Source organism: Cervus canadensis, chromosome 25 (genome assembly GCF_019320065.1).
Source record: "Cervus canadensis isolate Bull #8, Minnesota chromosome 25, ASM1932006v1, whole genome shotgun sequence".
Lineage (NCBI taxonomy): Eukaryota > Metazoa > Chordata > Mammalia > Artiodactyla > Cervidae > Cervus > Cervus canadensis.
The window spans coordinates 30,888,854-30,913,558 of record NC_057410.1 but is presented as its reverse complement, the minus strand read 5'-3'; the positions used below and the strand labels follow the sequence as shown (position 1 = coordinate 30,913,558).

General features: G+C 41.4%; 1 protein-coding gene across 2 annotated transcripts in view; it reads right to left on the bottom strand.

Moving 5' to 3' along the window:
* The window catches only part of FGD6 (FYVE, RhoGEF and PH domain containing 6), a 114,348-nt gene that overhangs the window by 17,649 nt on the left and 71,994 nt on the right, over window positions 1–24,705 (bottom strand). For both annotated transcript variants that reach the window (XM_043446192.1, XM_043446193.1), the window contains exons 7-14: window positions 23,318–23,474; window positions 22,040–22,127; window positions 7,727–7,777; window positions 4,145–4,203; window positions 3,990–4,061; window positions 3,211–3,279; window positions 2,590–2,673; window positions 1,733–1,812 (exon numbers count right to left, since the gene is read on the bottom strand). In XM_043446192.1, coding sequence (XP_043302127.1) covers window positions 1,733–1,812; window positions 2,590–2,673; window positions 3,211–3,279; window positions 3,990–4,061; window positions 4,145–4,203; window positions 7,727–7,777; window positions 22,040–22,127; window positions 23,318–23,474 — 660 coding nt within the window. The remainder of the gene's footprint in view (window positions 1–1,732; window positions 1,813–2,589; window positions 2,674–3,210; window positions 3,280–3,989; window positions 4,062–4,144; window positions 4,204–7,726; window positions 7,778–22,039; window positions 22,128–23,317; window positions 23,475–24,705) is intronic.

The window sequence follows — 24,705 nt, the reverse complement described above, 5'->3', positions numbered from 1 at the left end:
TTCTTGATTTTAAGAACCAAGCTGAAGTATTTGCCAGGAACCTGATATACAGGGACTTGATGTTCTTTGCATTTTTTGTACTAATTCAAGAAAGAAAGAAAAGAAAGGGGAAAAATCGCACAGTTTCAGGTGGTCAAACTTTTTTTCACTTTCTTTTAAAAAAAAAAAAAATTTGGCTGCACTGCTCGGCTCATGGGAACTTAGTTCCCCGACGGGGTACTGAACCTGGGCCTTGGGCAATGAAAACGTGGAGTCCTAACCTCTGAGCCAGCAGGCAAGTCCCCTACTTTCACATTTTAAATACTGATCTGGAGGATGCTTCAAGTCCTCCCTCCCTTGACAGAGCTCTGCTTGCTCTAGCCAGGAGCTGGGAAGCACGTGACAAACCCGGAATACAAGAATTTGTCTTCTCCTGTCATCCTGAGATTTAGTATCAGACAGCAGTGGCCTTTCTATTTCAGAAGAGTGACATGACCCAGGGAGCTGCTCCCGTGGTCTGATTTGGGAAGTCAGCACATTTGGTCTGAGGCCTTGACATCCATGGACATAGGCAATATTAGAACAGTTAAAAATATGAATTTTAGTGTCAGATCCAAATTTCAGCTCCACTGGCTCTGCTACTTAATAGCTGGTTGGCTTTTTTCACCATAAAATGGGTAACTCACCTAAAAAATTTATTGTGAAGATTTAATGAATTAATATACAGAAAGTACTCAGGATAGTCCCGAGCACAAAGTAAGCACCATGTAAGGGTTTGTTGCTATTTTGATTACATCAAAGGTGAAGTCTGACAGCCAGCCAGACTTGTTATCCAGATCTGGCAGTAGAGTAAGCTGGGGCTGTTGGTGTCTCTCCCTTCACCAGTCAAATCCCGCCACACATCCACTCCTGGCACTTAGCCAAACCTGAATAATGTACCTGTATGCGTCATACAGTTTCAGGTTTCCTCAGCACTTGATTTACATTATGGTCATATATTTTGCTGTACACATAAATCACTGTAGGTTTCTATTGGAGGCAATGTGGCATTATAATAACAACAGATTTAAAACCAAAAAAAGTTCTATTCATATCCTGACTTTGCCAGCAATGCAGCCTTAAGAAAACAACTCATTTTTTTCTGTACTTGGTCTTCCTCACTTTTATGACACCTACCTCAACAGATTTGTTATGACCTTGGACTGTTATACGAAAACTTCCTTGTAAAACATAAGCGCTAGATGTTTTTATTTTATTTATTTATTTTTGTGCTAGATGTTTTTAAAACATTACATATCACTGTAGCAGGATTTGAAATATCCACTTCAAAAACAATGATTGGCAAAGCACTTCTTAGCATTATTACTGCACGCAGAGGAACATGTTAATATTTGTGCTCCTAGCATACTACTACATCAGCTCTCAGACATTCTCCCTACATGGTAAATCAAGAGTAAACTGCATGGGGGACTCCCCTGATGGTCCAGTGGCTAAGACTCCTCATTCCCAATGCTGAGGAGCAGGGATCTCCTTCCTCTGGTAAGGAACTAGATCCCACATGTCGCAATTAAGACCTGGCGCAGTCAAATAAATTACTAAAAATAAATTTAAAAAAGAAAAAGTAATCTGCATGGTATTAGGAGAGAAAAGAAGAGCGAAAAATAAATCTAGTTGTTAACCTAAATGTGAAAAATGTTGCAGGTATCTGAGCCTGTAATACTGGCAAATGTTTATACGTAATTGTAAAATGTACCTGGCTGAGAGGATGAAGGAACGTTCTACACTTTCGATCTTAAGTTCATTCTGATACGCTTCTTGGGTGGGTTTTCTGACCTGGAAGAAAGCAAAACGAACTGAGCAGATACATCCTATGGAAAACCTCATCTCTGATGTGCAGTTAAAACTGTCCAATGCCCTTGCTGCTGACACCCACCCCCAACCTTCATATCCAGGTTGATCTACATTACTCTTCCTCATCTGCTCTCTGCTCCAGATGAATTTAAACACCCACATACTCAAAGGCCCAACTTTCCCACCTTCAGGCCTTTGCTCACACTATTCCCTCTACCAAGAATGCCTTTCCCCACATCTCAGTGTGGCCAGATGTGACCTACTCTGTTAAGATTCTTGGCTCTTCCTCCAAAAAGACTTCCTCAAGTCTCCCCTCTTTTCTTACTGTCAACTATCCCTCCGCCACGTCCCATCAAAAGCTATACCGTCTTTATTTTCTGAGCTCCCACAAACTTGGTGCCTTTTAGTGATTAGTTATTACCATCTACTTTATAGGTGTTGACATGCAGTGTATTTGCTTCCCCACTAGTTGCTAAACTCATGGGGGTTTAGAGCAAAGGTGGAGACAAAAGAATCCTGCTTCAATTCATCTTTGTATTTTTCACTAAGTCATTAACATGTTTTGTTTATAGCAGTTCTCAGGAAATATCTTGTAACTAAATTAATATATGAGGGAAAAAATGAATAAGTGAACACATGAACAGGAACACATGGAGACAGAAGAGAGAAGGATTATGAGAAGATGATCATTGTAGGGATTTTTCTCTAAATACATCTGGGTTAAAAAAGTTATATATATCTTCTAACAGATGCACAGACCTTCATTCCAGCCAGTGACAGCATGTTGTTCAGTTTGTACATCCCAGACTGCACTGGTGTTGTATACAACAGGGCATCATTAAACTGAAAGTAGAAACATTTCATAGGACAAAGTAAAGCAAGAAATTTTAGCTACAAAGATATTCGTAAGACACAGGAAAAAAGGAACAACATTACCTCTTTGCTTCAAACTCTCTCAATAAAATACTTAGATTCTGCTTATAAAATAAGAACCACCTAAAATGTTCTATTAGAATATTACTAGAAGGCAACTTCTGGAAAATGCACTTTCTTTCCGAGTTCTATAAGAAATCTGACATTTTCTGAATTCTAAAGCCCACTAAGGAAATATAACCTGCCAAAACAAAACACTGACAGAATCAATTTTTCCAAATCAGAGATGAAATAAACTAGATTCAAAAAGGAAGTAAATTTCTAGTTATGCACCATACAAGACTTTGTTTCCTATACTTGACATGCAAATAAGCACTCCAGACAGTCAAAGATCCCACTAAAACTGCTATTTGAACGTGCCAAGCTTATCTGGCCTGAACAAAGGTCTCCTTTCACTAAGCAATTACCCCTGCCTTGGGCTCAACAGCAACACACATGGCCACTCACCAGGAAAAACATTCGGGGCTGCATGACTTTCCGAGACAGCTTCATCAGAATTCCTTCTTTGAGAAAAACCTGATTCATCCAAACGAACACCCATTTAGTACCATCACAACTACAATATATGTATACATGTAATTTCCTTTTCAATCTTCTTTACCCAGATTTTTTGTGTGGAGGCTGGGTGGCATAGTTTCCTTGTAGCTTTTTACAGCCATGGTTTCTTTTAAAACCCTTAAAGTCATTTAGGAATTGGATAAGCCAGCAGAATTCTATAAAGCCAATATTGACCCCAGGGGTACCATGTGGTCTAAAATGTAATTGACTGAGTGTGTACTTCATCCCTAGGCTGAGCCAAATCCTGACAACTGCACTTTGTAAATTTCCTGAATTCATTCCCTTGGCCACTTTTGTTCTCCAGGAAGAGCATCAAAACACCAATAATTTCCCCCCTCCTCTCAAAATTCACTCTTACATTAACGATTTGAAATGAAATTGCCTTTAAAGCTGTGTGAGGTCAGCTAGTATTACACAATAAAATGAGCCTATTTAATGAGATACTCTGTGGGGTCCATTGCCATTCTCCTAATTGAATTGGACTTCCTGTTACTATGACTTAAATCATGCATGTTTTGAAAGGATAGAATGAATGCAGTTAATCCAGATTGGGTCACTGAAGACTAACAATAACAAAAAACCCATTTTCATAACTCAAATGAAAATAGCTACAAATGGTGACTAAATCCATTGTATTAAGCTTGTAAAAGGCAATCTAAAACACTTACCCGTCCAGGCTGAACTATTTCATGGTGTCCATTTAAGCTGTACTGAATTTGCATAAGTTTCTGGAAGTTGTCCTACAGAAAGAGAATGAAGAGCATATGAAGGCATCAGCTCCCAGGTACAACAGTACAACAGCCACTGAAATGAAGATACTTACTCCTTGCTTCATGGTGTCATTGGCGTGGTTGGCTACCTCTATAACAACAGCAAGGGCATCTAAAATATGTAGGAACAGAAGGGGCATTTGATCACTATCATTACCAATGAAATGCAACACTGAGCATCTCCAGGTAATAAGACGACTAGTGGAAGAGCTCAGTTAACTGTGAGTGGGCAGAAATATACATGGTGAAGTTCCATGAGAGCAAAACCAAGGAAAAACAGGCAAGAACAGTACTTATGAAAAGAAATGAGCCAAAGACAGACTCTGAAGACACATTACAGGGAATTCCCTGGCAGTCCAATGGTTAGGACTTCCATTACACGGAGTATGGGTTCAACCTCTGATTAGGGAGCCAAGATCCCATAACCATGCAGCCTGGCCAAAAACAAAAAAAGACACTTTCTAGACCATGCATATCAATAGTTAGGAAGTCAGGATTGCTTTGCGCTGAGATTTGTGCTGAGTCTACAAGGATATGAATAGGATTTAACTGGAAGCTGAGGACCATTCCAGGATAAACTGCCTTGACAGACAAGGATCCTGGGATAGGAAACCAGAATTATGAGAACCTTCGATTTAAGAAGGTCAGGGCTTAGCTGTCTTCTCTTAGTCTGATCCCAAGAGGGAAAAAAGCCACATGGAAGCACTCTGTATCTTAGGAAATTACACACATTATTTTGTGAGTTGGGTTACTGAGCCTCACCTGTGTTTTATTCTTTTTATTAACATCTTGCCTTTATCAATGTTTCTGAACGTCTCAGTCTTACCGTCTTCATTATACATGTAAAGGAAAAAGTGTCCCTTGTCTCCTTCTGGGCCATGGCTGTTCTCAATACAAGACAGCAGTACTCCCCGAGGGAAGGCCTGGGTATGTGTAAGGTAGCTTTTGTTTGTCACAAAGATGGGGCGGTCCACTGGCCTTCAGTGGGAAGGAGCCAGGGACGTTAAATATCCAGCAACGCTAATTAGCAAATCCACACAAAGAGTCATCCCGTATGACAGCACCACTTCCACAGAGAAAAACTGGTAGAGTGGTAAAGAGGGAAGCATACTCCCCTGAGCCTGCTGTGGCAGTGACAGTAATTACCAATGAAAGGAATATTTTTTAAAAAAAGACCAATTTCTGGAAAGGGTTTGAGGTTTCTTTGGTCCAGCTACTATACCTACTGGGATTCCCTGATGGCTCAGATGGTAAGAACATGCCAGTAATGCAGGAGGATCCAGGTTTGATCCACGGATTGGAAAGATCCCCTGGAGAAGGGAATGGCTACCCACTCCAGCATTCTTGCCTGGAGAATTCCATGGACAGAGGAAGCTGCTGGGCTACAGTCCACGGGGTCACAAAGAGTTGGACATGACTGAGGGACTAACTATACCTTCCAAGGGATACTCTTTCTGGTATCAACCCCGGAGGTTTCTGTAGCCTTTAAATATACTATTGGACTTTCCTGGCAGTACAGTGAATAAGAATCCACCTGCTAACGCAGGGAACATGGGCTCGAGCCCTGACCTGGGAAGATTCCACACGCCGCAAAGCAGTAAGCCTGTGGGCCCCCACTCCTGAGCCCATATACTGCAGGTACCGGAGTCTGAGCACCTACAGCCTGCGCCCTGCAACAGGAGAAGCTGCCGCAATGAGCAGCCTGCTCACCGCAACAAACAATAGCTCTGCTCACCGCAACTAGAGGAAGCCCACTCCTCACAGCAACGAAGACCCAGTGCAACCAAAAATAAATTTGTCGGCATCACCTTTATTAAAGGAAAGCAGTATCTTCTTATAGAGACTCCAACCACATAGCAGAATTTACTGCAGTTGGCACTCCTCATGGCAGATATCAAGAGGTGAGCCTGGACACATTCCCTGCTTTCTGACCTGCCTGAACTCCTAATGGACAGGGACAACGCTTTAAGATTTAATGAATGGATGGAGTACTAAAGCTGCTGCTACTTGGTCACCTGGCCTCCAGGCTCTGACTTCTCCCACCCATTCTGCAATCCTACTTTTCCCATGTCATCCCTTTACAAGGCCCTGTGTGACTCTGTTCCTTTAACGCTTCTGCTCACCTTCCAAAGCTATATTATCAACAGTCTCATTTTCCCTCACCCTTGGGCAATCTCATCACTGTACTGCATTGCCTCTGACCATACAGTACATGTTTCACTGCTTATTCTAAGCCACGTCTTCACTGAAGTGTGTAATTTCCTTTAAACAAGCTCCTTAATCTCTGCCCTGCATCTGTTTTACTGGCAAAATGGAGCTAACAATGGACTTTCTTTGAAGGCAGAAGCCCTGGGACAGATGTTTTCTTGAGGCCTGATCTGTTCAAATCTATCTAAAATATCTATCTTCCTGATGTCCACTCTTCCTCTCGTCCACCATCTCCAGTCAATTCATCTCTGGTTCCACTTTCCTCTAAGCAGAACTTTGCCTCTTGAATCCTCACACTTTGTTCCCTCTTTCAAATGATTCTATACAGCTCAGCGCATTCTTACTTTAAAGCTATCCGCTTTGTTCTTTACCTGAAGGGTATCACAGACTTCCTTCTTCAACTAAATTAGTTCACCAAAGACAAGAGGCATGTTCTAGCCCCACTCCAATCTTTTCCTTTAAAAAAGCACCCTTTAAAGCATAAAACTTGTGAATAGAAGATGTTAGAGAAAAAGAAATAAAATGATTCATAGAATGAATAAGAATCTCTACAAAATGGGTTAAAGACCTTTCAGCTTTGTAATCTGATAATGCAAAGGAGGATGCACAAGAACGTGATCAAAATTCATAAGATGAATGGAGTGGAGATGGATTTGTCTAGGGTGTTTCTGTAGATTAGAACCAGAAATATACCTATGACATTTAAAAGACGTAGTTTGGGAGTAAATAGAAAAAAACACTACTATTCCAAATGGAATTAAATCCTTGTGTGTGTGTGTGAAAGAGGGAGAGAGATAGACATACCTGCATGCACACGTGTGCATGCACACACACACACACACAGAGTGGATTATCTCACGAATATCAATGAATCCCTTGTATTGAACTGGATTATTTCCCTTAAGTACTCCTGCAGTAAGGGGTGGAAGGATGGCAAAGCTAATGCCCATCTTTAAACAGTCCCAGAATAATAGATTATTTTAGACCTTACCTCTAATTTGTATAGTTTGGTCACTTCATGGACTCATGATTTTAAAGCCTGAAAGGACGTTGCAGATTTACTGGTTCAATCTCTGCTTTCCAAAGTGGTGTACATTTAGTGAAGGTGAACGCACCCTGGCACAGACAGACTGAGCCCAGAAGGACAAAGCTTCCTGACCACACGCTGTGCTGGGACCACCCTTTCAGGATGCTGGCTCCCATGGCTGCCTGACCATGGGCATCTTTGGTCCCTGTAATTTCACCTGCATCCAGGCCACTACCACTTTATCTAGTTCTATCTTCATCTGCCCAAAATAAGGTTTAAAAAGGCTTCTTATGAATAAAACACAGTTTTGTATATGGGTTTTGTTACATTTTTACTTTCTAGGTCCAAATGAATGTAACATTAAAAAGTTCTAACACATGAGACCACAGAAATCATTTACCTTGAGTGTCTTTGTAATCTTCAGAGTCTTCTAAGAGATTTTTCAAATAATCTAGAAAAAAAAAAAATATATATATATAGTATTTAGTACAATAAAGCACTAAGGAAAAAAAGATCAGTCAGCCTTATTAGTCAGACCAATTAAGTCAGCTTTATTGGTTAATATACACATTCATTCTGGTTGTGCTAACTTTCTAAAAATGAAAGAATAAAGCCCTGGGGTCAATTTGAAATCAGGACACAGAATCAGAGCTAAGCAAGAGCCTAGAGGTTGCACTGGTGATTTTAGAGATGAGTAATCGGGCTACTGAGGACACGTCTCACCCAAGTAATCCCACCTCTTTGTGGCAGAGCCAGGATCAGAACCCAGGTCTGCCGATGACCAGCTCAACACTTTTACTCCAACACACAGGAAATACCTTAATCCCAAGATCAGATGTACGTCTAGTTCCAAAATTCAAGCATTAATATATTGAAAGCCTAAGGGACTCAGATTCATCAATCTTAAGAGTCTAATAATGGCCAGAATACATACCAAAAAAATGCAATATGTGTGTCTAGACCAGTGGTTCTCAAATGGGGGTGACTTTGCCCCCCCGCAAGACATTTGAAAATGACTGAAGATATTTCTGATTATCACAACTGGGTGAAAGGGGACACCGCTGGCATTGAGGGGTTAGAGGCCAGAGATGCCGCTAAACATCTTCCAAAAGCACAGGATCGTCCTAATGTCAACATGAGGACATTGTCAACAGGGCTGCAGTGACGAAACCCTGGTCTGGATGAAGGTGGTCTGTAAACGAGCGACATGGTACACAGCAGCTCTTGCAACACAAAATAAATTAAGGCAATAGGCTATATTTAATAAGTCTTTAACACCAAGGAATATTGCTGGATTTCAAAGTGACACTTCCTTCCCTGTTGAGAAATGCTGGATAACTTAACCATCAAATTAAAACAGATCCCATTTCCTATAATTTCAAGACCCCACTACATGGTCCCTGTTGACGGTTCTGGTTTTCTTTCTTGCTACTGCCTTACACCAGCCTTTGGTTCTTATTAAAGTTTGATTCTGCACAATTTCTTAAACACTTCCTATGTGTTCCCTGGCTCTATACTTTTTGTCTTTAATGCCCTTCTTCTGAACCCTTTCTCTGTCTCTGCATATAAAAATTCTACTCATAATTCATCAAAGCTCATCTCAAATTCCTCCTCCCCTACCAAACTTTCCATTTGAAAGAAACATTCTTTCCCTTTGAATAATACATAACACAGCAGTAACTCACTGTATGCCTTCTACCATTTTGTTTTTCATTAGATTCAAGGCTCCTTGTGGGCAGGGCCTGCCCACACCTGATATCATCTTTCTGTCTCTCACACCACTTAGCCAGAGACTTGGCATACAAGGGACAAGAAATACTTAATGAATTTTTTAAAGGTGATTTTTTTCATATAGGATTTTGCCTTAGTTTAGGGAAAAGGCAATAAAAGCTAAAATCAATCCTAATTCCTGTGGGAGCTGGGAAATGGAAAGAGGAAAGGCATATTAAAAGACCAAACGCATTTTATCAGATCCAGTCTCCACTACAAGATACCGTAGATGACATTAAGCCTCTGTGAGCCACAGCACAGGTTCTATTTTGCCGGAGACCATCACACCACTTGCACTCCCCAGGTGGCGCTAGTGGTAAAGAACATGCCTGCCAATGCAGGAGATGTAAGAGATGCAGTTTCGATCCCTGGGTCACGGAGATCTCCTGGAGAAGGGCATGGTAACCCACTCCAATATTCTGGCCCGGAGAACCCCATGAACAGAGGAGCCTGGCAGGCTATAGTCCATGGGGTTGCAAAGAGTCAGACACGACTGAACTGAGTTAGTACCATGCAATCTCTGCTTAACAATATTATGGAACAAATATAATTTCATCCCATGGATTTATGAAGTCATGCTCAAAAAGGCACAAAGAGAAACTTGGACATTGGTGCCAGCTTTTCAAACTTAATTGATGACATAAACATACACACCCAACTGTTGAAACTACACATCTCTGAGACACTGATCCAAGAACCTATGTGAGTCTAGACATGCACATTGTAACTACCCAGCCCTGGCAGTAAGTCACGGTGAGATACTGTGGGAGATGGCATTAAGCTTCTGTGAGCCACAGAAGAGGTTCTATCTCGCCAGAGGCCATCACAAGCAATTTAGATCCAAAACTAATCCGAACACACATTGGAGAGCATTCTTCCAACCAAATAAGAAAATCTCCAAAACGAACAAAATATATTGACTGTACACTATACTTAGCCTCATCTAAGGTTGAAAAATGAACTCAATCTCACTCTGACCCCATTCAGAATGCATTCCCTGTATAAGTCATCTTTTGTGAATTCAAATATTTAACTTTTTCATGAGAGTGACAGGGTTAGGAAGAAAAACATACTCTTCTTAGGCTACCTCATTAATCAAAAGGGATATTCTTTTAAGCCTGGGGGAGCAGAAGAGTGCAGAAATGAAAGCAGATTTACCTAAACATCAGATTCACAGCAAGTTCCTATTTTGTCTTTGATTCTTGTTCTTTAATACAGAAATGTATCTATGCAAACTAAGACATTTCTCTAAACCAAAAGAGGTCACTGGAAGTTGTCCGTATTAGGAAATCCTGACCTCAGAATCACTATGCTGAGCCTGATAAGCTTCTGAGTTGCATTTTCTTCCCTTGTACTCAAATTCAGCTGCTGCTCGCCAACCTAAACTTTTAGGAACAAAGTGGAAAGACAGAAATTGGCTGAGCAAAAACCCCACCATGAAGCTGTTGCAAAATCATACTATTAATCGAAGAGATAATGGGGTTAGGTTTACTTTCCTTGCCAATTAAAAAAAAAAAAAACAAACCTTAAAATTCAACTTTCAAAATTCAGCTTTCCAAAAGTGAATTTTAGAATTTCAACTTTCTAATATATTCATCCGTATTTTCAGGTTATCTCATTGCAATTTGAGAACTTTTACCTTTTCTAGGAAGACCCAACCATGATCCCCTCAGTTAAGAATCACTCCATGCCCTAACTACAGGATGAGCGGGAGACTGATCACCCTGAGTCAGATGGAAGGAGCAATGAAATCACCCGCTGTCCCAGTGACTGTCATAACCCAGGTGAAACACAGGAAGGGAGACCAGACAGACACGCCTGCATTGGTCATATGGAATTGTTCACTACCTATCATTTAGGTCCTAATATCCTGCTGGCTACTTGATGCAAATAACTGACTCATTTGAAAAGACCCTGATGGCTGGGGAAGACTGAGGGTGGGAGGAGAAGGGGACGACAGAGGATGAGATGGTTGGATGGCATCACCGACTCAATGGACATGAATTTGAGTAAGTTCCAGGAGTTGGTGATGGTCAGGGAAGCCTGGCATGTTGCAGTCCATGGAGTCGCAAAGAGTTGGACACGACTGAGTGACTGAACTGATCCTGCTGGAGATCATTTTAAAAAATGAGAACACAGGAGTCATCTCGATTTGCCATGTTGGATTCACAGTATTCCATGACTTCCTTTTTTCAACAAACCAAACAAAGCATTTTTCAAAACTTCAGTAATAAAAATGCCTCAAATGCTATTGAAGTTATTTATGTCAAAGAAAAACAGGCTGGTGAGGTAAACAGGAGAGTGAAAAAGTTGGCTTAAAGCTCAACATTCAGGAAACTAAGATCATGGCATCTGGTCCCATCACTTCATGGGAAATGAATGGGGAGACAGTGGAAACAGTGTCAGACTTTGTTTTTTTTGGGCTCCAAAATCACTGCAGATGGTGATTGCAGCCATGAAATTAAAAGACGCTTACTCCTTGGAAGCAAAGTTATGACCAACCGAGACAGTATATTAAAAAGCAGAGACATTATTTTGCCAACAAAGGTCCGTCTAGTCAAGGCTATGGTTTTTCCAGTGGTCATGTATGGATGTGAGAGCTGGACTGTGAAGAAAGCTGAGCACCGAAAAATGGATGCTTTTGAACTGTGGTGTTGGAGAAGACTCTTGATGGTCCCTTGGACTGCAAGGATATCCAACCAGTCCATCCTAAAGGATATCAGTCCTGGGGGTTCACTGGAAGGACTGATGCTGAAGCTGAAACTCAAATACTTTGGCCACCTCATGCAAAGAGTTGACTCACTGGAAAAGACCCTGATGCGGGGAGGGATTGGGGGCCGGAGGAGAAGGGGACGACAGAGGATGAGCTGGTTGGATGGCATCACTGACTCAATGGGCATGAGTCTGAGTAAACTCCGGGAGTTGGTGATGGACAGGGAGGCCTGGCGTGCTGTGATTCATGGGGTCGCAAAGAGTCGGACATGACTGAGCGACTGAACTGACTGAGGTCTGCATGGGCACAAAATGTAATTTCTGGCCACCAGGTGGCGCCATTGATTAATAAAGGTAAATTAATACCCATAATCATCATCATCCAACAGTAGCAGCGCAAAACTAATTTAGCATGTGCAGCCTCAAGGACTAAGCCAGTTAATTTTGTCCTCATATATAAGGACATATTCTTTCATTCTCATAAAAGAATGAGAACCTAAAAAACACCGTATCTTGTTAGAGCTCTAAGTTTTCAATATATGGACTCTTAGTAAGCTTTACCATTCCTTGATTGCCTAATCAATGAACAGCAACTTAAAGCAGAAGACTATTCAGAGGTACAGTAACCATGTCCTAAAGAAGAGTCATCTGTGAGAATCAGGGACTTTTTAATTCAACAGCACCCAGTCAGATTCCTGGACTGTGTGCTCAGAAACAGGTGATGGCAAAGAACAGAGGAAATGAGCATACAGGAAGGGTAATGTTCCAAAGCTGGGTGTTTCGAGTTTGAGGACATGGTTCTATGGTGTCAGGTATCCCTTTAAACACAAATGCTAAATTATGGATTGCAGGAGGACCAGGAGCTTGACTAATTACTCTTATATTACCAGCATCTAAAATAAAGTCTGGGGCATATTCAGCAAATGTTTCCTGAATTTATGATGGACTAAATGACATTCATTTAGGGGTTACCACCTGTTGCTCCATATTTAAACAGCTGAGATGATGCTCGGAAGGTCTGATTAATTAAAAGTGCTCCAGTCTTTGCTCTAATTTTCCTGCTTCTCAAATATGGAGAACTCAGTTGGGAGCCCTTCTCAGTATGTGGTCCAGAGCTGCCTAAGTTAGTAAAGTGACCTTTCCAGGCTCTCAGGCTCACCAATTCATGTTCTTAGAAAGCTGACAATGCCTTTCTGTGAATTAAAAAGGCCATTTATTTCTCAGGACTTCCTCCATGGTCCAGTGCTTCCTAATGCAGGAGGTGTGGGTTTGCTACCTGCTTAGGGAACTAAGATCCCACATGCCTTATGGCACAACCAAAAAGTTAAAAAAAAAATTTTAAAGTCCAATTCTCCTGGGCTGATGCAGTCCTTCACCAGGGCACCCAATAAGGTGACCAGAGTGAAGGCTGGACTTGGAACTCGGCAGGGAGCCGATCAGGACATAGCCATTTGAGGCAACACTGGCCTATCTTAAGACTTTGATCAGTCTGGTCCAGAGGGGACATGTCCAAAGAACTCACAAACCAAACCTGATGCCAGGCTCATCGTAGGGCAAAATTTTAGAGCAGGTCTTACAATGGACAGAATCTCCCTTCAGTTCCTTTTTAGCAGGACAGGTTTGCTTGGCATATCCAGAATGCCCTTAGAGGAATCAACCCCAGAGGGAGGTCTCCCAATAAATAAATAAATAAAATGTAAACATCCATTATTTTTACTTCACTGACATTGCTCTTCTTTGTGGATAATGTTTTCCAAGCATTAAGGCTGCCAGTTTATCAAGTGAGAATCTCACATGTACAGAAATGGCTTCGTTGTGGCCAAGGTCCACTTAAAGAACCTCTTATTCATATTTGGTCCCCACCAACCCAGTCATCAACGAATCACAGTTGCAAATAAAGTATTTTGAATTGCAACAGAATAACAGCTGAGCTAATTACAATAGGAATTTTGAATGTTATGACCCTCCCATTTCACAAGGATGTAGCTGCCTTATATCAAGGGCTTTGGGTTCCTTAGAGACGAAATTCTTTGGCTGGTGTCCAGGACAGCCTTGCCTTTCATCATGTTTTGCTCTAGAGAAAATGTTAGAATGATTTTAGATGTAGAAAATTAGCCCATGGTTTTCAAACAAACACTTGCTACGCAGAGGTTTGAATTTGCAGAAGCAAAAGTTTCAATATTCAGTGGGGATTTTTAAAAGTCATGCATTAATCTGGTTTTGATCTTTTGTCGTATCTGCTTATTAGCCTGTTCACAACTCAAATTTATAGCTTCAGAACACTACAGCAGATGTTTTCAATATCCCATTTTCTATCAAAACGGGAAATCCTGGATTTCTAAAACCTAGAGGGAGTTAATGCCATCCTAGACTGAAGGCCAAGATTACAGGAAAAGTAATATAATACGTTGTTAAAGTCACTTATTATATAATATAAATATCTTGAACAAGATCAAAGAAACTACCTGATCTGAATTTAATCAAAGTTCAAAGGATTGCTTCCTCCACCACATACAGAAATGGAAAAAAACACTTCAGAGGAATTTTTAAATTATACTTTTCATTATATTTTCTCCACTAGGATCCCCAATGATTCATCTTGTTTCAACACCAATGTAGTAACTTCCCACAAATAAAACATTTTTTCCTGAAAATTTTACAGTGCATATAACACAATAGAGACCTCCCCCCACACAAATAAAACCCCAAATCCTAACAGCAGCAAAAACAAACAATCCTGAAAGGACACATGATAGTCATCCCTGAATGGTAGAAGATGAAAAGGGACTTTTTTTTTGTATTATGTAACATACTTTTCATACACACAAAAGTGAAAGAAAGTGAAAGTCACTCAATCATGTCCAACTCTTTGTGACCCCATGGACTATACAGTCCATTGAATTCTCCAGGCCAGAATACTGGAGTAGGTAGCCTTTCCCTTTTCCAGGGGATCTTCCCAACCCAGGGATCAAACCCAAGTCTCCCACATTGCAGGCAGATTCTTTACCAACTGAGCCACAAGAGAAGGCCCAAAGTGCACTTGTCCCACCGAGCCCATCAGGAAAGATTCCTTCAAAAAAGAAACGGTGATGCTTACAAAAATAAATCCTCACAATCTTCTCACTCAAACAAATGACCAGATCAATATAAATTCTAGGCAAGAAGAGGAAGAGCTGGGAGGGAACCTGAGGGGTGGGGTGTGGCCCCCAAAGAATAGGACTATAAGCTCCGTAAGGGCAGGGACCACCACTGTGTTGTGCCCAGTTCAGTGGCAGCCACGTGAATACTGGTTGAATGAGTAAGCGGTCGATGAATGGAGGAGAAAATCTGCCCTTGACAGTCAGGTTTCAGGGGAGAGTCAGATAATGAATGCAGCTGGAGCAAAGGAAAGCAAGGCTTGCTCAATTCTTCAGTTACAGAGAACACATTTAATAGTTGTGGTCTTTATACTGCGGACAAATAATTTTTTTTTCTAAAGTAAGATTTAACTTTTTAGAGCAGTTTTACATTTACAGCTAAGCTGAGGAGAAGATATGAAGACTTCCTACACATCCCTTGCCCCCACACATGCCTAATCTCCCCTATCATCAACACACCCCATCAGAGTGGTACATATCATACAATGGAGGAACCTATACCGACATACCATAATCACCTCAAATTCAGTTTACATTAGAGTTCATTCTTGACTTTGGATAAATGTGTAATGACATGTATCCATCATTGTGGTAGGATAAGCAAGTTTTCAACTTTCCTAAAAAGCAAAATAAAGTATGTCTGCGAAACGACAGAAAATACATACAGCTATCCCTCGCTATCTGTGGGAGATTTAGTTCCAGCACTCTGCTCAGATACCAAAATCTGGATGCTCAATTCGCTTATATCAGATGGTACAGTACAGTGAGCCTTCCCTGTGAGTGGGTTGTGAGTCTGCAGATACAGGAGGCCAACTGCAGTCTCTGCTCCCAGTTCCTGGCCCAAAGCTCCCCAAATGTTTAGAATCTTCTAAATGACAGAAGCAGCAGGAGCATCTTTTGTCCTAATATCTGGATTCCCTGGTGGCTCAGATGGTAAAGAGTCTGCCTCTAATGTGGGAGACCCGGGTTTGATCCCTGGGTAAGGATGATCCACTGGAGAAGGAAATGGCAACCCACTCCAGTATTCTTGCCTGGGAAATCTCATGGACAGAAGAGCCTGGCGGGCTACAGTCCATGGAGTCACAAAGAGTCAGATACAACTGAGCAACTTCCCTTTCTTTCTTTCTGTTCTTTGACCTTAGTTCTGACAAAAGTGGGCTTGCCTGGACATGCTAGTGGTAAAGAACCCACCTGGCAATGCAGGAAACGTAAGAAACATGGGTTCAATTCCTGGGTCTAGAAGATCCCCTGGAGGAGGGCAAGGCAACCTACTCCCATTCTTGCCTGGAGAATTCCATGGACAGAGGAGCCTGGCGGGCTACAGTCCACAGGGTCACAAAGAGATGGACACGACTGAAGCGACTTAGTGCTTGCATGCACAAGCATGCGCGCGCGCACACACACACACACACACACACACACAAAGCTGCCTTGGCGGGCTACAGTCCATAGGGTCACAAAGAGATGGACACGACTGAAGCGACTTAGTGCTTGCATGCATAAGCATGCGCGCAAGCACACACACACACAGCTGCCTTGGAATTTCCTAGGTGACAATAGCATCTTTTGTTGTAACAAGGTGACTCTTAGTGGGCTCCTAAATGGGGATGGGTCACCAGAAAGATCAAACCATGACTAAATGCTTGAAACTTTCAGCACCACTCTCCATCCTCCAGGAAGGGGAGAGGGACTAGAAGTGGAGTTAATGATGCGCCATGCTTCCGTGATGAAGCCTCCATAAAAACACCAGAGGACAGGGTTTGGTGGGATTCTAGGGAGCTGGAGTGCCCAGAGAGGGCATGGGAATTCCAACCCACATACTTAGTCCTAAGTATCTCTTCCATATGAAGCTCATTTTTATGCCTTATCATACCCTTTTACAATAAACCAGTAAATGTAAATAGGTGTTCCCCTGAATTCTGTGAGCCATTCTAGCAAATTTTCAAACCTGAGGAGAAAGTCATGGGAACCCAGATTTACAGTCCATCAGTCAGAAATAGAGGTTGCAGTCTGAGACTTGTGAATGGCACCTGATGTTGGGAAGGGTCAGTCTTGTGGGACTGAGCCCACTATCTCCAAGCAGATAGTGTCAGAACTGAATTAAATGACAACAGCAGTCGTCAACCTTTCTGGCACCAGGAACTGGTTTTGTGGAAGACAGTTTTCCCATGGACCGGGGTTGGGGGACGGCTTCGGGATGATTCAAGTGCATTACATTTACTGTGTACTTTACTTCTGTTATTATTACATCAGCTCCACCTCAGATTATCAGGCATTAGATGACAGAGGCTGGGGACCCCTGAATTACAGGACACCGAGCTGGTGCTGAAGAGAATCGCTTGGCATAGGGGAAAAAAGCCCATATATCTGGTGTTTGCAGTGTTGAGTGTGGTGGTGTGAGAGCCAACGGGAGACACAGGAGGAGTGTGTTTTTTCCCAGATCTTCTTGGAAGGGGGCCTGATAAGAACAGCATGACCAGTAGGAAGATACTGCCATAACTTGGCATGAGTTTAGAAAGGTCTGGCCTGGATCATAAAAAGGGAAATGGAAAGAGCAGGAAGCAGAGCAGAGGAAAACTAGTCAGCAAATCCGACGACGGAGGCAAGATGGGGAAATGGAAGCATTTCAGTCCTTTCCACAGGTTTGTTTCTGGATAACTGGAAGACTGTTTTTACTCTTAAATGCAATTTATCGATCCATCCATGCAACAAATGTTCACTGGCACTGCCATATAGGAATTCTCAACCTCATAAAAAGGAACATTGCTTATTCTCTGAGCCCTTTCAGTTTAATGAGTCCCTGTTATGTTCCAGAATCTATGCAGGCACTGAGTTAGGATAAAAAGATAGTCTCTACCATGTACTGATGAGGAGGTAAAAAATAAAAATCAACGTTGTTTCTTCAGCAGCATCTGTGCGTTTGAAAAAAGCTGTTCCCTCACTGTTGCCTCAAGATCCCCCTTTGTCCTAACTCCAAACAGGGTTTGGGCCCCACACAGATATAAAGATCTGGCCAGATCCACTGGTCTTAAGTGGCCAAAATAAAGGCAAAATTTACAAGTTTCTCTTCTTAAATTAAGTCACTTTATTTTACTACTTAAAAAAAAAATCTGATCTTAAGCATTTCATTATACAACATAGATTTTCTTTGATCCCATTTTGAGTTAAGTTTAGAAAAATGCTATCAAGAATTTAGTTGGAAATTTTACTACAATGAAGGAGCAGAGAGCCTAAAAAAAAATACCCACTAAAAACCCAAATTAGGTCCTGAAGAAAACACTGCAAGACAATAGGATGGTTGTTTGAAAAGCAGGGCAGGACTGCTATATCTGGGGATTTCCACTTACCTCTCTCTAAAAGAATTCCAAAAGAAACTCTCTTATCTGCGCTTCCTCCCTGCATTTCTCAATCTTCCCTTCCTCAGAAGCCAAAGTGGGCAGAAATCTACTTACACCAAGCTGGGCAGGAATCCTTCCCTTTCTCTGCCCAATAAATCAAAGTTGTCAGGAGTTGCCTCACATAGTCTCACTCTTTCTCTCTGTGCCCCTGGAGTTTCTAAAATGGAAATAAAAGTACCTCCCTCATAGGGTTTTTTTGAGTATTAAATCATTCAGTTTGTTTATCCAAAGATGAGGACCCAGCTAATTCACACGTCTGAATTGATGCTAACTTAGACCTAAAGTCCAACTGCTAAAAAATCCAAATGCATAGACAGGGGCACTTTGATAACCAAAGCAGAAATATCTTGCAAGGAAAAGAAAAATCAGAACATGACAAAAAGGAGTATTGGAAAATCAGAGTTTTAAATAAAAAGACGTATAAAATAAACTGTTGGCATCAATTCCCATATGTCCTTAGGATTATATGATCATAGATTCTTCAACTAATACTATCTGTGTTGCTGGGGCAGGACATTTCACCTCTCTGGAGAAGAGAACATCCCTGAAATTCTCTCTCTAAATGTTGTCCTTTAGGCTAAAGATGTTTTGGTTAAAAAGGATGCTTTAAATGTAGCTTAAAATCAACAAAAGTTATTTCCTAAATAGCTTTCAAGTGATTCCAAACTGACCCAGGTACATTGGGGTGCACTAAATTATGAATTATTAATTAAAAGACTCACTCGTCAGGACTTCCTGGTGGTCCAGAGGTTAAGAACCCGCCTGCCAATGCAGAGGATACAGGTTTGATCCCTAGTCTGGGAAGATCCCATATGCCGCACAGGAAATAAACCTGTGTGCCACAAATACTGAGTCTGCATCTAGAGCCTGTGCTCCATAACAAGAGGAGCCGCGGTGATGAGGAGCCCGCACACCTCAACAACGAGCAGCCACTACCGCCACAGCTAGAGAGCGCTCGCGGCAGCAACAAGGCCCAGAGAAGCCATAAAACAACAACAAAACTCACTCATTGACCTCAAGGGGTTTACAATCAAATTAAGGAATCAATATTCAAGTCATACAGATATTAGCAAATAAACAAGTCAAATAAATGTTTACTAAGTCACACTGCACCGATACTAAGGATCAAGGAGAACTGAAGTAATCAGAGATGGCTTTGGAGGGATGGGGGACTCAGGTCAGGGTGGAGGGAGGGAAGGATCTGAATCAACGGAAGAAAAGGCACAGAATGAATATGAAGTCTTTGCTTTACAAAGTCTATGTTCTTTCTTTAACTTTGGTCCTGTTGCCACCTAGGGCTTCCCTGGTGGCTCAGAGGATAAAGCGTCTGCCTGCAGTGCGGGAGACCCAGGTTCGATCCCTAGGTGGGGAAGATCCCCTGGAGAAGGAAATGTCAACCCACTCTAGTATTCTTGCTCGGAGAATCCTATGGACAGAGAAGCCTGGCGAGCTACAGTCCACGGGGTCGCAGAGGCAGACACGACTGAGCGACTTCACTTTCTTTGCAACCTTGAAAAAGTCATTTATTACCTTTACCTAATCCACAATTACTAAGAGTCTACTATATATAAAGTATTGTACACTATTTAAATAATGTAGATTTTCCAAGTTAAGAAATGGTGGGGCGGGGGGGCTTTAAGATTAAAGAAAACACAGCTCAAAACTAACCCCAACCTCACATCATCTTGGTTATAAAACAATGAAACAACCGAAACCTATTCCCTTAAAGAGAATTTTTAAAACTTGCTGTTGCTATTTCACCATTCATCAATTAAAATCAAACTCAGCATGAAACCTACATTAAACACATGTTTAACTTTTACTTAGATCAGTCATAGTGTGGGAAAAAAATATTTTTACATGAAAATTTCAGAACCTTGCTCCATTCTTCTCCCATTTGAAAACCATAGTTGTCTTTTGCCACTAAAAACAGTACTTAATTCAACAGCTGTAGAAATAGCCTGAGCCCTTCAATAGCTCATTTATGATAAAGCACTGAATTTATCTAGCAAAAACACAACACATGCATGGGCACTTCCTTTTGCCCTGTGCATTCTCAATCTCTGCCAAATGCAGAGGAAAGAAAGTACAGATGGACAGGATATCCTGAAATTATTTGGTTTGCCTTATGTCACTCCAGAGAGAAATCCAGTGCCTGATTCACAGTGAGAAATTCAAATTAAGTAGAAATTTCTAGGGTAGCCAGTCCTGGGGCTGAAGGCAGGCATTCCTCACCAGCGGTTCACTAGGGAAGCTTGGAAGGATGGCTTTGCCTAAAGGGAAATCAAGAAATCTTGGCTTTCCAGAATTCACTTCCCTCATTCCATTAAGCTCGTGGCTTAAGAGAAAGTGATTAAGGATAAAAGCATGCATGCCATTTCTTAAGAACACTAACAGGAACCAAGTATCTCAAAACCTATTACATAAAATTACAACTGACTGAATTTAGAGCTGTGGAGGCATTTGAATATTCTTGTGTATTTAGACACAATTCCTTTAAAAAATTTTTTTTTTCTTGGTATGTAGGATCTTAGTTCCCAGACCAGAGATTGAACCTGTACCCCCTGCATTGGAAGAGGGGAGTTTTAACCAAAGACATCCAGAGAAGTCCTAGAAACAACTCTTAATGATACTGTATATATATTAAGTCATTGCACATCCAATACATTTCAGTAAATACCACAGAGGACCTAATAGTATGTGTTTGATACTATGCTTGGTACTGAGACTGTATTGGCTTTTTTGTGATGGCAAACAACTTAATCACTATAAACCTGTTATTTCATCAATGTAAATATGTGAAATATGCATAGCTATGGTGAAGATTTAAAGAGCCAATGAATATAAAGTCCTGAGCCTTCATTCAAATCATAGCTTTCTTTTCCTTCTTCTTTTTTAAATGATTACATTGGTAAACAAGACACACAGCCCGGTAATCTTGAGGCTCTGGTAGAAGATACAGACAATGGCCCGACATAGGGACAGTGATGATGATGGTGATAAGGATCTAATAATAGCAGCTAATACTTATTTATACGTTACTATGAGCAAGGCATTATTCTAAGCACACAGCTCATCAATCAATCCTTATAACAACCCTCTGAAGTAAGTGACTAGGGCCATGGTGAAAAAGTGAGTGTTTTAAGTTGCTCAATTGTGTCTGACTCTTCGTGACCCCATGGACTGTAGCCTGCCAGGCTCCTCTGTCCACGGACTTCTCCAGGCACTGGAGTGGGCAGCTATTCCCTTCTCTAGGGAATCTTCAGGGATCAAACCTAAATCTCCTGCAATGCAGGAGAGCCACCAGGTAAGCCCCAGGGTCATGGTAGTTGATATTCAAGCATGTGGGAATCATCCTCTAAACCTCATTCTTGAGTGGCTGGAAAAGCACCTTCTAGGAATTAATATTAAGCAGGTAGAATGACCCAAGGTTGTGGGGTTGGGACAGTAAAAGAAGTTCTGAGCAAAACAAATTAACATGCAGGAATGCCCAGAGCAGAGAATGCACGTGGATGACCGAAGAACTGGAAGAAGCTCAGTTCTGGGGATGTCTATGTGAGGCCACCAGCAATGTATAAATTCCTGTGTTAGGAAAAGCAGCTACTGGATAGATAGAAAGACAGGTGTTCTCAGGAAAGGCCGGGAGTCCTCAGTGTGACAGGAGTTCTTGGGTGGTCATCTGCCCCAGAGGCCCACCTGTGAGCAGCAGCCTGTACTGGGGAATCCTCTGGACCGGCTTGAGCAGGTAGTGCTTGAGGGCCAGACTGGCACAGCGTGGGCTCATCTGAAAGGAAAGGCATCCAAAGTAAACACGAACATTTTCCTCCGAAGCAAGAGACCCAGACTCAAGGGCTCGGGGAGCCAAGTTTTAAATAGCCAGCAACTCTGGGAGGAGGTTCCGGGAGATACCCCCTTTATTTTAAGGCACAACTCCAACGCGGAGAGGGAGACCAGAGCCGACTCACCACGGAGCCCACCCTTGCTTGCAGGGAGGTCTCCGAAATCACTGACTCGTGAGGAAATTCACAGCCCAGAAATAAAACTACTGGGAACTGGGCTCAAATAAACATCAGAGCCTGTTGTCAATATACTCATAGTAACAACAGTTGGTACTGGGGAGAAGGCAGAAATTAAAGACAACCTGAAAAACAGTCTCGCTAAGTAAACCTCTTACAAGCCTGAAGAATGTAAACTTTCTCAGATGACTGGCTACAAAGGACAGCCCCAAATCACACTGTCTATGGAAACATTTGATTCTGGAACCCTTCTGACTTGACCATGAGGACATTTGATTCCGCCTTTAAAGTTGTTTTCTGTAGTCTGTGTAACAGATACCAGTGCCCAATTCTGAGCCCCACCTCCAATCTCCATAACAGGTACTTACTGTGGGGCGACAACAAAATGGCCAAGGGAAAATGTCCCCGTATCCTAAGATGTCCTGGGGTTCTTACACAGCTCAAGTGAGAAGGGAAGAGTTTTTCTAAATTTGTTCAGAGGGTTCTATTTGTTTCTAAATATGTACCTCCAGGGTCTGGTATGCAGAATGATTATGAAAGCATAATGATAATGCATGTTAAGAAAGCATCTGTTGTGCAAGCATCATTAGACATTGGACAGTTAACTTTCCGCGGTCTTATGTTTTTTTTTGCTGCCAAGGCAACAGAACAACTCACTGGACAGTGATGAGAACCTGGGCCACAGCTATATATACATATATATGTGTGTGTGTGTGTGTGTGTGTGTGTATATATATATACATCACACTTCTATTCTTAACAGCCTGAAGACTTCAGAAGAAAGGAAAAGAGGGAAGAAAAGTCGACACATAATTTCAAAGTTTAATTACCATACAAATTAGAAGAAATATCTTAATACTTCTAAAACTTCTCTGGTTTGGTGTAAATGGAATTTACTGATAGTTTTAGCTTCAAAACAGAGAAGTGGCAGCAAAACAGAGGATGGTAGCAAAAATACCTCAAATTCTCTAACAACAGCAGCAAAACCTGGGTTTTTCTTGCACTGCTCATCCAACAAAGCTATATTCTTATCAAATTCTTTGATGTATGTGGAATACATTTTTAGATATGGTCCCTTCTTTACAAAGATATCAGCAATTCTTTGTTGTTCCGTCCTAAGGAGTGAGAAGGAATAGACAAGAAAAAGAGTCATTACAGTATCCAAAATATATCCACTGATAAGCAGATTCCCATTTCCAAGCCATCAGCTTATCTTTTTTCCTCTTCTTGTAAGAAATATCCCCAAATGCCCACTCTTTGCCATTTCAATTGTCATCATTATATTTTGCCTGGACTCTGCCAGTCCTGACTGGTCCTGTTTTTACCATTTCCTGCTTCTGTACAGCCAGAGACTTCAGAAAATTCAGATGAATTTCTAAGATAATTTTTTGTAAGAAGAATGATAAAGTACAGACAGGGAAATTCTTTGTAATTACATTTATTTTAGCATGCCTTTAAAAGATAGCTTTTAGTCACTCCTGAGTCCTTAAACTGTGTAATTATAATTTTAGTCATTCCTTAGCCCTTAAACTGTATAAGTATAAATTTTATACTTAGGCTGTAGTGAAGTATTAATCACTATTTAGCATATTTTCCCAACATGTAGAGGCAAGATATTTCCAAAACAGGCAGAGGTATTTTCCTGGATTATATATAAATAACACTTAGAGGGAAATTTTTTCATCATGAAAGTAGATGATTGTTGTTCTAATAATTTGGGGGTTGCCCATGAACTTCAACAGTAAATCCAACCCCCTAAACCAAACTTGCCACACATTTCCAAAGATGTCACCAAACTTTCTATTACTGTCTAAATATCATAATGGGCTTCCCTGGTGGCAAAAAGATGGCAAAAAGAATCTGCCTGCAATGTGGGAGACTGGGGTTCGATCCCTGGGTTGGGAAGACCCCCTGGAGAAGGAAATGGCAACCCACTCCAGTATTCTTGGCTGGAGAATTCCATGGACAGAAGGGCCTGGTGGGCTACAGTCCATGGGGTGGCAAAGAGTCAGACACAACTGAGCGACTAAAACACAAATACCGGTAATAGCAGTCAACCTCTGGTATTCTCTTCCTGTTGTGAAATCTACAGCATCTATAACGATGTCATATATGTGTAAATTTTCTAAACCAAACAGCAAAATTTCCCTATTCTCTCGTTAACAGCCTCCTTTAGAAAATGCAGTTTCCTCTTTTTGAGGCTCCAAAAAGACAGACATTTAAAAATGTTTCCAACGTGAATATATCAACTAAACCCTCCTCCAAGTCTCAAAAATCGTGATTATCAAAGGGCACCTATAGAACGTTAAATTGCTCAAATATAGGCCCTTCTTGCTCTTGAGACAA